Source organism: Babesia bigemina (assembly GCF_000981445.1).
Source record: "Babesia bigemina genome assembly Bbig001, chromosome : III".
Classification (NCBI taxonomy): domain Eukaryota; phylum Apicomplexa; class Aconoidasida; order Piroplasmida; family Babesiidae; genus Babesia; species Babesia bigemina.
The window spans coordinates 2,941,098-2,954,686 of NC_027218.1; the positions used below are offsets into that span (position 1 = coordinate 2,941,098).

Below are 13,589 nucleotides of genomic sequence, written 5' to 3' on the forward strand. Positions count from 1 at the left end.
GACAGCCTAAGCCTTAACGTCGGACTCGGTGTACTTAGATTTCATGGCCGCCTGTCCCTTGCGCTCGAGAATGCGGTGGCGATCCTTGTCCATGCGCAGCTTCGTGATGATCACGTTGCTGGGGTGGATGCCCACCTGAACGCTCTCACCGTTGTTCTTGTCGGTGGTGATGCGCTCAATGTAGATCTTCCACTTCTTACGATAGACCTGGGTGACCTTGCCCTCGCGGTCGTGGTAGTGGCCACGCACGACCATCACGGAGTCGTCCTTACGGATGGGCATGGAGCGCACCTTGTACTTCTGGCGCAGCTCCTTCGACAGCGCGGCGCTCATGATGATGCGCCTCTTGCACGACGGCGCCGTGAAGTGGGCCTTGCGGGACTTCCTGCGGCTAGAAGACACCTCTGCACAAATAATTAGCGGGTTTAAAACACGGTCGTCGGTGACGCGAAAGCGGTGACTTACTTCTGCTGACCTTCATCCTGACGATATACGATAAATCCGAGAACCTGCGGCCGATATGATCCCAAAATATGTGAAAACAAAAGCAACACGAATGAAGTGTGCAATTTGGCCGCACGCGGTCAACGGGCTGCCGCGTTACACGTCAAACTCGCGACACCGCGGAGGGCTCAGGCACGCGCACGAAACGGCGGGCTGTACAGGCCGCGAACATACCTAACGATTCGCAGTCCAACAGTGTCGTTCTTGTCCGATATATTCGGCTAATAGGTCTTTGATATTCCGCGGAGGCGACGCGGCTGCCGGGGTTACGTGACCTATGGGGTGAGCGTTCGGCGGAGGGTCCCACCGACAGTAACCAAATATTCGCTGTCTCAACTATGTGTAACGACAATTGATGCTTAAACGCAACTACACCACAACGCGAACACGTCGTGTTGCCGCGGAAGCGGTGGCGCTGCCAAATGGCGTTGATCTTATGTGCACATCGCCGGCTACGTGCTCCGTGCGGATGCCGCCCATAGCAGCTTATAAGTTAGCCTAGTTCGACAAAAGCCGGCACTTCTAGCGTCACTAGAGGCTCGTTCGCGTCGCTGTGCGTAAAAAAAATAGGCCAAAAGTGGTGACAAGAGTGGGGTTCGAACCCACGCCATTACTGACAACGGCCTTAACGTTGCGCCTTAGACCACTCGGCCATCTTGTCCTGACGATGGCCTTAAATTATGTGTTAATATTAAGCCTCTATGAGTTGCACTGAAAAACGTTGAGTCAATTTTTTCACAAGGGTGGAAATAAATGAACCACTGCGAGGGCCACTGCGTCGCTGCCGAAACATATAGCCATAAGCCGGCGGTGCGCGGAAAAGATGGTGACAAGAGTGGGGTTCGAACCCACGCCATTACTGACAGCGGCCTAAACGCTGCGCCTTAGACCACTCGGCCATCTTGCCTACCTAGGGGACCCGATTTTTCAGGTTAGGTGACGATAATATTTTCCTATCACTGACACACATGCCGCTTTGGCTGGCTAGCGCAGTTCATGAAATTCATGGATCACTCTGATAAATTTTAGCCGTTTATTCGGATACCATATATTGCGAATATGGCGGATTCCAACGCTCTTGCCGCGTGGCACACACCCAGCAATGTGCTCTACGTCAACTGTCTCTTGGACATCGGCAGGGGAGAGTGGATGTCGCCCAGTACCGCCAACCACTTCAAGGGGAAGCGTACAAAGGACATCGTGAAATATAAGTGCATCATCCGGAAGCACAATCGCAGTAGGTTGTCGCGTGCACGTTGTACCTTGATGTGTCGTTGAATCTCAGCTACACTGGCGTTCTGTGCGGTATTTTGCCTTCATTGTCGTTGGTGACGCGTGGAAGGTCAGCCTTCCACGGATTTTGACGTGTACTACGCGACTAATACGATCCCGTTACATTGCCTGTGCTTTTGTCTAATACTATGATTTAAGCCAGAACTGTACTAGTGGTGTGTTGTATGGATTAATCACGGTTTGCGCGAATTCTAAATACGATTGCAGCTGCCGTGCAGTGCCAAAAATGCCAGAGAAGCATCGGCAAGAACGACGTCATTGTCGGCATCCCAATTAAGAGCATACGTGGCCCATACGGCTTTATTTCACTTTGGAGGCACGTAGATTGCGCTGTCCCGGCGCTGGTGTGCATATTCGAGCTACAGAGCTCCAAGGCATCGCAAGCAGCTACTGGCAAAACACTTGCCAAGCAGGACGGGGAAGCTGGCACTCATAAAGATAATGCAGGAGCATCCAAGAGCGGTAAAGATCTGCCTTCATCGGGTGTCAAGACCAGGAGAGGCCGGAAACCAAAGGTTGAAGCGACAACCAAGGATGAGGCGGCAGCCAGCAGTGCTGATGCTCCGAAATCCGACGGTGCCAAGGCCAAGGGGAAAACTGCGAAGGGCAAGGCTGCTAAAGCGGCAAAGGATGAATCTGGGGACAAGGAAGATTCTAAGGGTCAGTTTATATGTCAATATTAATGGAATTCATCGCAGGTACAGACGAGACAGGTAAAGGGAAAGAGGAACCTGATCCCCTTATGGCTCAGCTTGTCGAGCATGCGTACGGTTTCGATAGCCTTGGCGCCTTGCAGAAAGTCGTTGTCGCAAAAATTAGGCTAGCAATGGAATATCCGGACGAGTTAGACGAGGAGTTCGAAATTAGGGACGCAGTTGAGACGGTAGCCATCACCCCGGAGCTGGAGTCGCTGCCACAACCGCCCGAGTTGCTCGTGCCTTTGTTGCCATTCCAGAGGGTAGGGTGCAAGCTTGTGACAATTAACGGTGTTTCAGGACGGAGTCACGTGGATGTACCACCAAGAGAAGGGGCCAGTCAAAGGGGGGATATTGGCAGATGAAATGGGAATGGGCAAAACCATACAAACAATTGCTCTCCTGATCGCTGCGAAGCGTGATGCGCTGCTAGCGCAGCAGAAGGCGCAAGCAATAGAATCCGGCGCCGATGCTGCTGGGAAGTCAACATCGAGGAAAGGAAGCGCTTCTAGTAGTAAAGAGGCACCGCAGGTAGATTCGCAAGTGACGTACAAGCCAGAAAGTAAACCTGAAAGCAAAGGTAAAAAGGGTAAGAAGTCGGACAAGAAGGATGCCAAGAACGTTTCTATGCTCAACCGTCGGGGTTGCACGCTTATAGTCTCACCTCTTGCGGCGCTGCTCCAGTGGTACAACGAAATAAAAACCAAAGTCGCAGATGGCTACTTGTCGGTGTTGCTTTACCATGGGCCGTGAGTTGTGCACATTCGCCGCTTGACAGCGCCTCTCAGGCACCGAAAGAGCTTGACGCATGTGCTGCACGAGTATGACGTGGTTCTCACCACGTACGCCATCGTGGAAGCTGAGTTCAGAAAGGTGCAGAACAAGAGCAAGATAGCGTGTGAGGTTGGTTGATTGCACTTCATATGTTCAAAGCGCGTGTAGTTTTGCGGTCGCATGTACCTTCATAAAACGCTCGTCCTGCACCAGAAATACTTCTGCGGACCAACTGCGATACGTACGGAAAAGCAGCGGCTTAGTGAGCGGAAGGCCGACTCAGGCTCAATCGTGCTCAAGATTCACGCCCGGTTGTTCCCTGACATCAAGAAAGCTGTAGACGAGATCAACGCCAAAAAGGGCGAAGCTGACAATGAAGCATATGAAGATGATGACAACGATTCGTCTGGATCACCGGTAGGGACTTTTGGGATACAATAATTTGCATTGTTTGTAGAAACGGCAGAAAGTTGAAGTGGAAATGGAAGTGGAAGAGGAGGATCCCGAGGACGAAGACTACTTTGGGGCCAAGCTTCTGAAAATTGTAGGTCGAACTATCATGTGACACCAAAATGTTCTATAGGAGATCACGGACGCTTTCACTACATTGGGTATACCTGAAAAGGATGTTGAGTCGGCTTTGGGGTCGCTGAGCAGTGGTGTCAAAGTATTCGTGGAGCAGCTAAAGGTCCTGGCAGAGAAAAGCAACGTCAGAGAGATGAAACAGCTCGAGCTTTTGGAAAGGTTTGCCTCTTCTGATGAGTTGGACATGGGCCTGCTCAAGTCCACAAGGGTGGTGGAGCTAAAGTCTCTGTTGGGACACTTCGGTTTGAGTGCTTTTGGTTCCAAAACCGAATTGATCAACAAGGTCATTGTCTTCATTAATAAGATGCGTCGACTGAGCGAGCAATATTCAGAAGCATCGATTGCTACGAAATCCGCTGAAAATAAGCTTCCTATCGGCGTCACGGGAGGTAGCCCTGATGGGGACATGCAGAATGTGAGGGTAAAACTGGAATTTGATGAAAGCAGTATAAAGAAGCTAGTGTCTAAGAAGAAGATACTTGATAATGAAGAAGCTATTCCTGATTATGATGCCACACCCAGCTCAATGGCCACCATAGAAGCCGACAACGCGGAATCAGACGGCAGTTATGAAGACGACGAAGAAGCTACAGTCGTCCGACGAAGGTTGAGGTCTGGGACAACACATAAAGACAAGGAAGCAAGCACAAGTGGCGGCAAATCAGGCCGTGATATGAAACGCAAGAGGGAATCGATTAGCAACACTGCAATAAAGGTGAAGCTGGAGGATGGGACCGGCGATGGATTGGCAACCCAGCTACCGGAGAAAGCAACCGAAATAAAGGTCAAAATGGAACCAGACAGTGCGAACACGAACGTATATAAGCCTTTGAAAAGCCATGTCAAGAAGGAAACTGTCGATCAAAAGAGGCTTAAACCTCTTCCTTCTGCATCTGATGAAACTATCTGCGAGGGGAGCGTTTTGCATGAAATGGTTTGGGACCGTATAGTGATAGATGAGGCGCACAGGATCAAAACAAAATCTAACTCGACCTCTCAGGTTAGTTTTGTATCTAAATTAGCCAATCAATGGAAACTCAGGCGATAATACGTCTGAGATCATCAGGGTCCAGGTGGTGCCTGACCGGGACCCCGCTACAAAACAGGGTCGGCGATGTCTTCAGCCTCATCAGCTTCCTTAAAATGTACCCATTTGCGCATAATTTCTGCGGAAAGTATGGCTGTAGTTGCGAGTGTACCGAGTTCTCGTGTTCGGACTTCAAGTATTGTGACTTCTGCGGCCACTCGCGGATCTTGCACTACTCCTACTTTAACAAGCGCATCCTAAAGCCAATTCTCAGCTGCGGGTATAGTAACGAAGGTCAGGTGGCGATGAGTGCACTGCACAACGATGTCCTCGGTAAGATCATGCTGAGAAGGACGAAGGCAGAGAGAGCAAAGGACGTTAATCTGCCACCAATGCACGTTACCATACGCAGAGATGTACTGTCGGATTTCGAACGCGATTTCTACGAAGCGCTTTACAAACAGTCAGCCATAAAATTCGTAAGTTGATGCGCCCAGCCCTCGATCTAAATTTCATACAGGACACCTATGCTCGCTCCGGCACGCTGCTCCACAACTACGCGCACATATTCGACCTGCTAACGAGGCTGCGACAGGCAGTGGACCATCCGTATTTGATTCTGTATGGCCCCTCTTCGCTTGCAATGAAGGCAAGCAACGCACCGGACCCAAAGACGAAGGCGGAGCTCGAGGCGACTGTTAGTGAGAGCCTACCGGCGGCGGGAAGCGAGCGCAGCTGTGGACTTTGTTTCGATAAGCTTACGGATAGCGATGAGTTCTGTACGTCAAACTGCAAGCATTCATTTCATCAGCCGTGCCTTAACGACTACCTCCAAAGCAGGCCCGATGACGTAACCGGAGACGATAACAATGTTGTGACCTGTCCCACATGTTATGCAGCGCTGACCATCAAGATACGTCATACCCCGCAGGTGGAGGAGGATTCACCCGCGCGAACTGGTAGCGATGCCGCGCCGCATGGCACATCCAAGCATAGCATCCTGCAGCACATCAAACTTAGCGAGTTCAAGTCCAGCACCAAGATCGAGGCGCTGTTCGCGGAAATTTCCGAGATCCTCACTACCACCACTGACAAGTGCCTTGTGTTCTCGCAGTACTGCTCGATGCTGGAACTTATCTCATTCCGCCTCAAGACAGCACAGGTGCAATGTGCCGTGTTGGCAGGCTCCACCAGCCTCGAAGCTCGACGCAACATGTTGTTGGAATTTAACAACAATCCCAACTTGCGGGTCATGTTGATCAGTCTTAAAGCAGGTGGCGAGGGTCTCAACCTTCAGATCGCGAACCGCATTTTTCTGATGGACCCCTGGTGGAACCCTGCATCCGAGCTTCAGGCCATTCAGCGGGCCCACCGCATCGGTCAGACAAAACCCGTGTATGCGGTGCGGTTTATCTGCAAGGACACTATTGAAGAACGTATCATTGAGCTCCAGGAAAAGAAGATGATCGTGTTCGATGCCACCATATCATCTTCCGCGGAGTCCATGGCCAAGCTCAGCTCGGAGGACCTTTCTTTCCTGTTCAAACGATAATAGGGTGGAACAGGCCCAATACTGCCGTCCCTTGGATGTCAATTCTCATAAAGCTTGACATGCAGTGATCATAGCAATGGATCTGTAAATATAATGCATTAATAATATCAACAATAGTACTGATTACATGATGTCTTTTCTGGTTGATCAGTCCCTGTAACTGGATACGTGTGAAATGGCCAAATTTAATACTCGGGTTGCTCTACTACATTTAGATTACACAGTTTTTGCGATATTAAAGTTCCACGCAGCCCGTTAGGCTACATGAGGTCTTTGGACGGGAAGAATGAGTATGGATTAATGTCCATCTCCTCGGTAATATGCGTAATTTGGGGTGCGTCCAACTCCGACCTGGGAATGAATCGGAGCTTTCTAGCACCCAATATATTCGAGAAGTAGTCGTGCCATTTCCTGAAGTCGGGAGTTAAATGAGTAACGAGGTAATAAGTAAAGAAAGTGAGAAGAAGTACTGAGGCTAAACCTAAATATATTTTGCTCCGTCGACGTATACAACATCTACACGCACAATCCAGCAAACTGCCACAACCCGTACATTCTCTGACACACGGTTTAGCGACTTCCTTACCTACTTTCCCCGTGCCATCACCGTTACAGGAACAATTCAGAGACAGTTCAGTTTCACGTCCATATGCGTCTTGCACTTTGACCATCACCGTAAGACAAATCGAACTTATATCAAATCTCATAAATCCCTTAAAGCCAGGACATGTGCCACAGCACTCACCCTGCACTCCAAAATCACTCAACCCAGTTACACATTGCACTTCCACGACCGAAGCCTAAGTTGAGGAATGTAGTTGTCAGCATTGTAAAAATTCCATGTTACTCAACTGCAAAAAATAGAGTAACACAGACTGTATTCCAACGATCGTGTATTTCGTGTAGCGCCATGGGTGCGCTACCTGCTGTCTGGTTTAGCTACGGTGTGGCGTAGCAATGTTAGTAATAACTGCAATAGTACTCATAAACGTCTTCTAACCATGGCAGCAAGTGCACATCGAGTGGAAAAGATCCCGGTATCACGAAGCGTGCCGTCTACGGGCATGACTCTACACATCATGTAGACACACACACAGTCAGTAAAATGATACCTTGGCATTCATCAGATGAGTTGAGACCTTGGGTGGAATTGCGATTTTCGGCTGCTGACGTGAAAGAGCAAGTGCCTGAGTCCTCTGTCTATTGTCCACATTGCATGACACCATCGACCTTGAAAACTCAGATGACATTCATTATTGAGAGAGTCGGTAAAACGATGTAGACGTTGATATCATTATTCCCTATGTTGCTTGATTAGTGAGGCAATAAGCGATCGCTGGATGGAGGAGCTTATAATGAAGCGGAAGGTTATGAGTCCTGGCTAAATGCATTCACTACTGCAAGCCTCAGTTTATGAGCTTTGTCCGGATATTTGTACGCTACGATGACTAAGAGGACCAAGAAGGCGGTCATTCCCAGTAATGCGCATAAGCGAACTATACACCCATGACACCTACAGGTAAACCAATTTTCACAACGCGGATAACTTGTATGAGTCCCTCTACGTTTTTCTCCGTTGTTTTGGCAATATTTGCACTCAGAGTATTTTTTACAACACCAGGAACAGCACTTGCAAATGTGCTCTGTACATTGATTTTCACATGAACAATAACAACATTTACATTTATTATCAGATTGGCAACCTTTATTCTCGCAACACTGAGCTCTTCCATTAGAGCACGAACTTTCTTTACATTCGCAACGCTGTGACATCTTCTCCTGCAGCTCACTTGACAAAACCCTGCAAACCAATGAACGGCTTACACAGACGGTGGTAGCTATCGGGAATGATGCCTCATCTACCGCATCATGGATATAATTCAATGTATTTTTGCTTCCTATTTAGGCTGTGTCCCATTGTTAGGCATGGAAAATGCTTCTTGGCATCTGATGTTTTAGATGCATAGGACAGTAGTTAGCATAGATCCGCCACATACTCCACGGTTGCGAATACATGCGAATGTTGCTCATTGCAGATGACACCCCCCTTTCATTATATTGCTAATCAAAATTGAAAGCTGCACCCTGCTTCGTCATACCTTGCTCTCCGGTGATTAATGAGAGGTATGAATGATGCTGATGGTTGAGGTAACAGTTAGTTGTTACATTTGTGAGCGGAATGCTGAGAGCATGAAGTCTCGATCTAATCGTAAACCACGGCTACTGATACGATACTACCCCCTATAGTGTTCCTGATAAATTATCCAGCTTAGCATTGACATTACGAAGCAGTTGTAATGCCTTTGCGGCCGATATATACATCTTTATCACAATATACTTCGGGTTTAAACACTGTTCGTAGCTGTGCACGTATACACGTTGGATTAAAATCCGCTGCTTACTCGTAACCCGAATGTCTCCTAACAACACCAACTACTACGTCTTTCCGTCACCACATACAAGATCGACCATGGACATAGACGATCGTTACAATTATCGATCGCCCTAACGTTGTTAGTGTTGTAACATATCATCAACGATGGTTTTCGGAGGCCCATAATTAACATCCTTAATCTGTTTGCGATAGTAGCTAGCAGTACGCTAATGCCATTTGTTTACAAACCCATCTCCGGCCGCCAATTCCGCACATCAGACACCGGGTGCCCGTCACCATCTTCAACCTGTTATTATGGATCCTCAAACACGTTTTCCGTCATTTTAATGGCGACAAAGCGTTACTTTATATCGATTAAGTATTACTACACTGACACGTATGAACGGATTACTACTTTCATACATTACTATAGATTACTAGTTTGTTATACCATTCAGCATTATATCATGTTGTGAAATCCCCCATCGTTGAGCAAGCGCGGATGTCTGGGTGTGTTCTATCCGCATGGTTACACAGTTCAGGTGGGCACAAGTCTTATCCCGAAATGATGGTATGTAAAGTTTGATGACTTTCAGTCGGACCTTTACTTTGTAATGTCTTTCACAATTAATCCAACCACAGAAAAGTTGACGTATACTGCCTACCAACTACCAGCGTAATAGGTGTGATAATATTTTTGACAGAAATCTTATTTTTCGTCGACATTGCGATTGTGATAGATATTTTGAGAGTGACGTATGCTGGGTTAGAGCGACACCGTTTATAAAAAATCAGTGCAGTTCCCCCATTTAGTGATACTGGTTGTAGATTAGGCACCTAACTTCAAAGGTAGGCAACGATTAGGCGACGCGAAATCTTTGCTGTATGGATAGCTATACAAATAAGCGTAGGGTAAGCGCCACAAGTTGTGTAAAATTATGCAAGCAACTCAGCCATTGATCTACGCTGCTCATTGGGAACATCATACGTCGAGTTGGGAAAGCATATTGGACTAAATGGCTATCGGTGTCATAAGCATAACGTTGGAACTATGTTAACAGATCTAACATCCCCTATACTGAGTTTTAACTGGTAATGCGCTGGCGAGAAACAAAGAGTAAATATGAAGCAGGTGAGTGAAGGTGGACCAATCTACGAAATTGTATCACCAATTGTACATAATTGCGACCATCTGTTACGAGTAATCAGTGTGAAAGCAGCGAGTGTTTGACGTACTATCATTAAAAGGAGATGCTGAATTGGCACTGACTAAAGTTGCGCATCATCCCACACGTTTGGAGTACAAGAAGCGTTTGTATAAAATACTTGGGACTCTGTACTTCAGTTGGAGAGAAATATGGAGATGTCGCAGTGAGTTCAATGAACTCAACGGTCGGTGCGATTAGACGCGTTGCCACATGCTGCGTTGGTTGTGCCAAAGCAGAGGTGGTGGTACGCTGACATGACATGAGATGGATGAGTTGGTGTCTACGTTATTGACCAACAAATATTAGAGTGTACCGCCATTGCTATCGTGTTATGGAGTCGGCTCGTCAACGCATGTAGTGCGTATGATGCCTTCGGTGTCACCCTTCTGGGATTGACATACGGATTTGCATGCTCAGCTGGATTAAAAGTACCTTGCATGTGATGACTTATGCTACGTTCACGTCGGATATTTCAAATATGGTGGAGTCTTAAAATATATTTTCTGTTGCCCTGGGTGGCGTTTTAGTGGAGTCGGGGGAGGATGGTGGAGGGGCAGGGAGATAACCAGTGTGGATGCAAACCAGTTTCATGTCAGGGCAATGAAGAGCTCTGCTCTGATGACAAATGTACGAAGTGCGAGGCGCCTTGCCCCCCCGGATGTAAGGGCTGCGAAGTTAAATGCAAGGAGGTAAAACAACCTGGAACATGCAAATGTTGTACTCCCCGCTGTGGTTGTGAGGAAGATTGTTATGCAAGCGGCAAAGATGGCAAGTGTCAAGAAAAGAATAAAATTGATTGCAAGCGATGCATCATAAGATGCGAAGATGGGAAACCATGTCTATGTCATTATTGTAGTTGCGGAACGAAATGTAACGGCGTAATTTGCAGCTGCTGTAGCTGGTGTGATCCTAGTAATTGTTCTGGAGGGCCTTGCAACGGCTACGTACTCGGCAGATGCAAAGACAAATATCCAGAGACTACTGAATGCAGAGGACACGTCAAATACGACAATTACGACAAAAACGGCACATACGGTGCTGTATACAAGCGCGATACCGAAAATGTAATCCCGTGCGATGGAAAACCTCACAAAGGCAAGGACTGTACTGACAACAACTGCAATTGGATTTGTGCAGACGAGATCAAAGATGGTAATTGCGTCCTCAAATGCACCTACTGTGGCAAACTATGCGGACAAGATAACTTTAGGCGCTGCTGCACCATAGCGATTCCCTTGGTTATCATTGTGTTAGTATTCCTTATTTTCCGATTCATGCTTCCCGAGAAGTTCCAGGCGGTGATGAGTACAATACGTGCTGCATTTCCCAGTTCTCCTAGGCACCCCGGCAAATCCCCGATTAATCTCGTCGGTGACAAAATTTTTGAGGAGGGTAAGATTGACCGCTATCCCGCCTTCCGTCCAAGGCCATACACTGGCTTGGCGTAGAACGCATAGATTTTTAACACCACAACAGCTGTCACTTTTTAACAGCACAGTATCTGTATCATGTGGACCTAGTAGCAACACACGCTAATGCTATTTCGTCACCGCATTATCCTCACTAAGTTTCCTTGCATGAGTCACAAACATTGCCCTAGGTTGGTCAACGGCTGAAGTTGGTGTACCCGATGGCGCCGTCGTAGCCGCTCCGTCACGCACCACGTTCATTGCAGCCTACATGTATTGATACTGATAATGTATATCATATGCGCTCCAAGCATCTGTCGTGGTAATCGGTTGGCCCTGCTGTTTCCCTTGACATCCTCACCCACACCCAACCCACATAGCGCCCTCTGTGTGCCTGTCGAATCCCATATCAAAATAGTAGCGTCAATCGATTTACATTTCAGTGTGGGTCATATGCAATGTATGCCTAAGTTAAGTTGAAATTTGTTTGTACCCTTCCCCTTTGGGCCTATCCCGTCCACACCCGTCATCTTGTTCCTGTGAACATTGACGACAATAAGATGGACAAGACAAGAGAGAGCATCAGCTCAGTGCTTTACTGCATACACTAGCAAACTTTCACGCATACTGTATTTTAGTTCATGTTAGCTCACAATGATGCCCATGGATGTCATACATCTCTCCCTTATAGTCACATTTTCGAATCTCACAAACGGCCATATGGGAGTCCATCATTTGAATCATTATGCGCAGTTCAAATAGAATAGATGTGTTAAACAGATATGCAAGCTACTCACAAAACTGCTCAGGCAAGTCCGCAGAGCCACTCGCTCTAGGGAGTGACGCGCCATCGATGGGCTGTACGGTGCCGTGAGAGCGTACCAGAGATTGGCTGCGAAGCAGGCATGTGACGACAATACTGTTAGAAATATGACAACGACATTACTAAGATACTTAATGAACTGGAAAGGGAAAGTGAGAATTTGACTGACATTGGCAATCCTCAGTTGAGTAAGTTTGAAAGGCACAAGAGAGGGGTTCCCGAATGAAAAGGCAAAATATCTACGGACATCGAGCCTGCATAAACGTCCGAGTAAGACGTATGAAAAGTCATCTGTTCCATTATGCAACGTGCATCCGATATAGTCTGCATATACTGCATGAAAGTGTGGCCGGGTACTTGCTGATGCAAAATTATGGAACATTTAATAGTTCATTAGACAAGCAGTGCACTGTTTATCTACAATACTGTGAGCTAAGTGCGATAATACGAAGTGTCGGAGTTTTTTAATGATTGCGATGTAAACCTTTCATTTTGTGGACGCAGAAATCGCGGACCTTGTGGAACGGCCGGATGCGGAAGATGGTCATAATGCATACGACGAGGAAAATGATTACTATGACGGGAGTTATGACTATGCTTATACATTTATTTGTGCAGCATGGACAGCCGCAATTCCACAAATCTGTAAAGCTACATTTTCCGCACGAGACCCGATCGCAAGTGCTTGATTGTGTTCTGTTTTCTTTGCATGGTTCGCACGCCCCGTCATACTTACATATTGGACAACACCAGGAACAGCACGTACAACTCTTGGTACATGGCTTACCGCACTTACACCCGTCCGTCATCTTCCTCTACTTCCCATGCCACCAATCTGCACAGGCATGAATCACGTACCTCAGCCAAGGACACTGAGGCCGTCTCCCATCGGCGATACGACCAACCGGGTAACAGCCATTCAACGGACAGCCGATTACATCACAACTATGCAGCTATAACAGTTTAAGTATTACCGATATAAAGCATGTGAACGGTATCCTGGCTGTGGCATGCAGGTCAACTGGTACCGGTTGCGCAGTTACCTCCATCCATCACAGACCAACGTTGTCAACGCTGCTTCAAAATGGAATCACATTTGTGTCATGAAGAATATCCAAATAAGCTACATTGCGTGATAAACATGTTTCTAATTTACACTGCTATCATCAATGCCGCATAACTACGACGTGCACTGGCCATCATGGCAGAGTCCCGGTGACATCCCCCAGCAACACAGATGATAGCTGAGGCGCCAAACAGTAGCGTAGTTCACAACATGATATCACCTAACACGGTTATCACAGCTTATAACATTGGCAGGCAATTATCTAGATTCACATCGCAC

General features: G+C 47.4%; 5 protein-coding genes across 5 annotated transcripts; 2 read left to right on the forward strand and 3 right to left on the reverse strand.

Moving 5' to 3' along the window:
• Positions 1-6: 6 nt before the first annotated feature.
• On the reverse strand, positions 7-676 carry BBBOND_0312060 (ribosomal protein L24 family protein, putative; the record flags this gene model as incomplete). The annotated part of the gene is made up of 2 exons (XM_012914035.1): positions 7-402; positions 647-676. The coding sequence occupies 2 exons, from the start codon at positions 674-676 to the stop codon at positions 7-9; spliced, it is 426 nt and encodes a 141-aa protein (XP_012769489.1).
• Positions 677-1,563: 887 nt separating this feature from the next.
• Positions 1,564-6,430, forward strand: BBBOND_0312070 (DNA repair protein rhp16, putative; the record flags this gene model as incomplete). Its single annotated transcript, XM_012914036.1, has 10 exons — positions 1,564-1,741; positions 2,005-2,457; positions 2,496-2,755; positions 2,793-3,241; positions 3,281-3,395; positions 3,435-3,683; positions 3,724-3,810; positions 3,850-4,851; positions 4,893-5,357; positions 5,399-6,430. 10 exons carry the CDS (start codon positions 1,564-1,566, stop codon positions 6,428-6,430), a joined length of 4,290 nt encoding a protein of 1,429 aa, XP_012769490.1.
• Positions 6,431-6,690: 260 nt separating this feature from the next.
• On the reverse strand, positions 6,691-7,101 carry BBBOND_0312080 (hypothetical protein; the record flags this gene model as incomplete). The annotated part of the gene is made up of 2 exons (XM_012914037.1): positions 6,691-6,911; positions 7,017-7,101. 2 exons carry the CDS (start codon positions 7,099-7,101, stop codon positions 6,691-6,693), a joined length of 306 nt encoding a protein of 101 aa, XP_012769491.1.
• Positions 7,102-7,926: 825 nt separating this feature from the next.
• Positions 7,927-8,163, reverse strand: BBBOND_0312090 (hypothetical protein; the record flags this gene model as incomplete). The annotated part of the gene is made up of 1 exon (XM_012914038.1): positions 7,927-8,163. The coding sequence occupies one exon, from the start codon at positions 8,161-8,163 to the stop codon at positions 7,927-7,929; it is 237 nt and encodes a 78-aa protein (XP_012769492.1).
• Positions 8,164-10,554: 2,391 nt separating this feature from the next.
• BBBOND_0312100 (hypothetical protein) lies at positions 10,555-11,460 on the forward strand (the record flags this gene model as incomplete). Its single annotated transcript, XM_012914039.1, has 1 exon — positions 10,555-11,460. The coding sequence occupies one exon, from the start codon at positions 10,555-10,557 to the stop codon at positions 11,458-11,460; it is 906 nt and encodes a 301-aa protein (XP_012769493.1).
• Between the last annotated feature and the right edge of the window lie 2,129 nt (positions 11,461-13,589).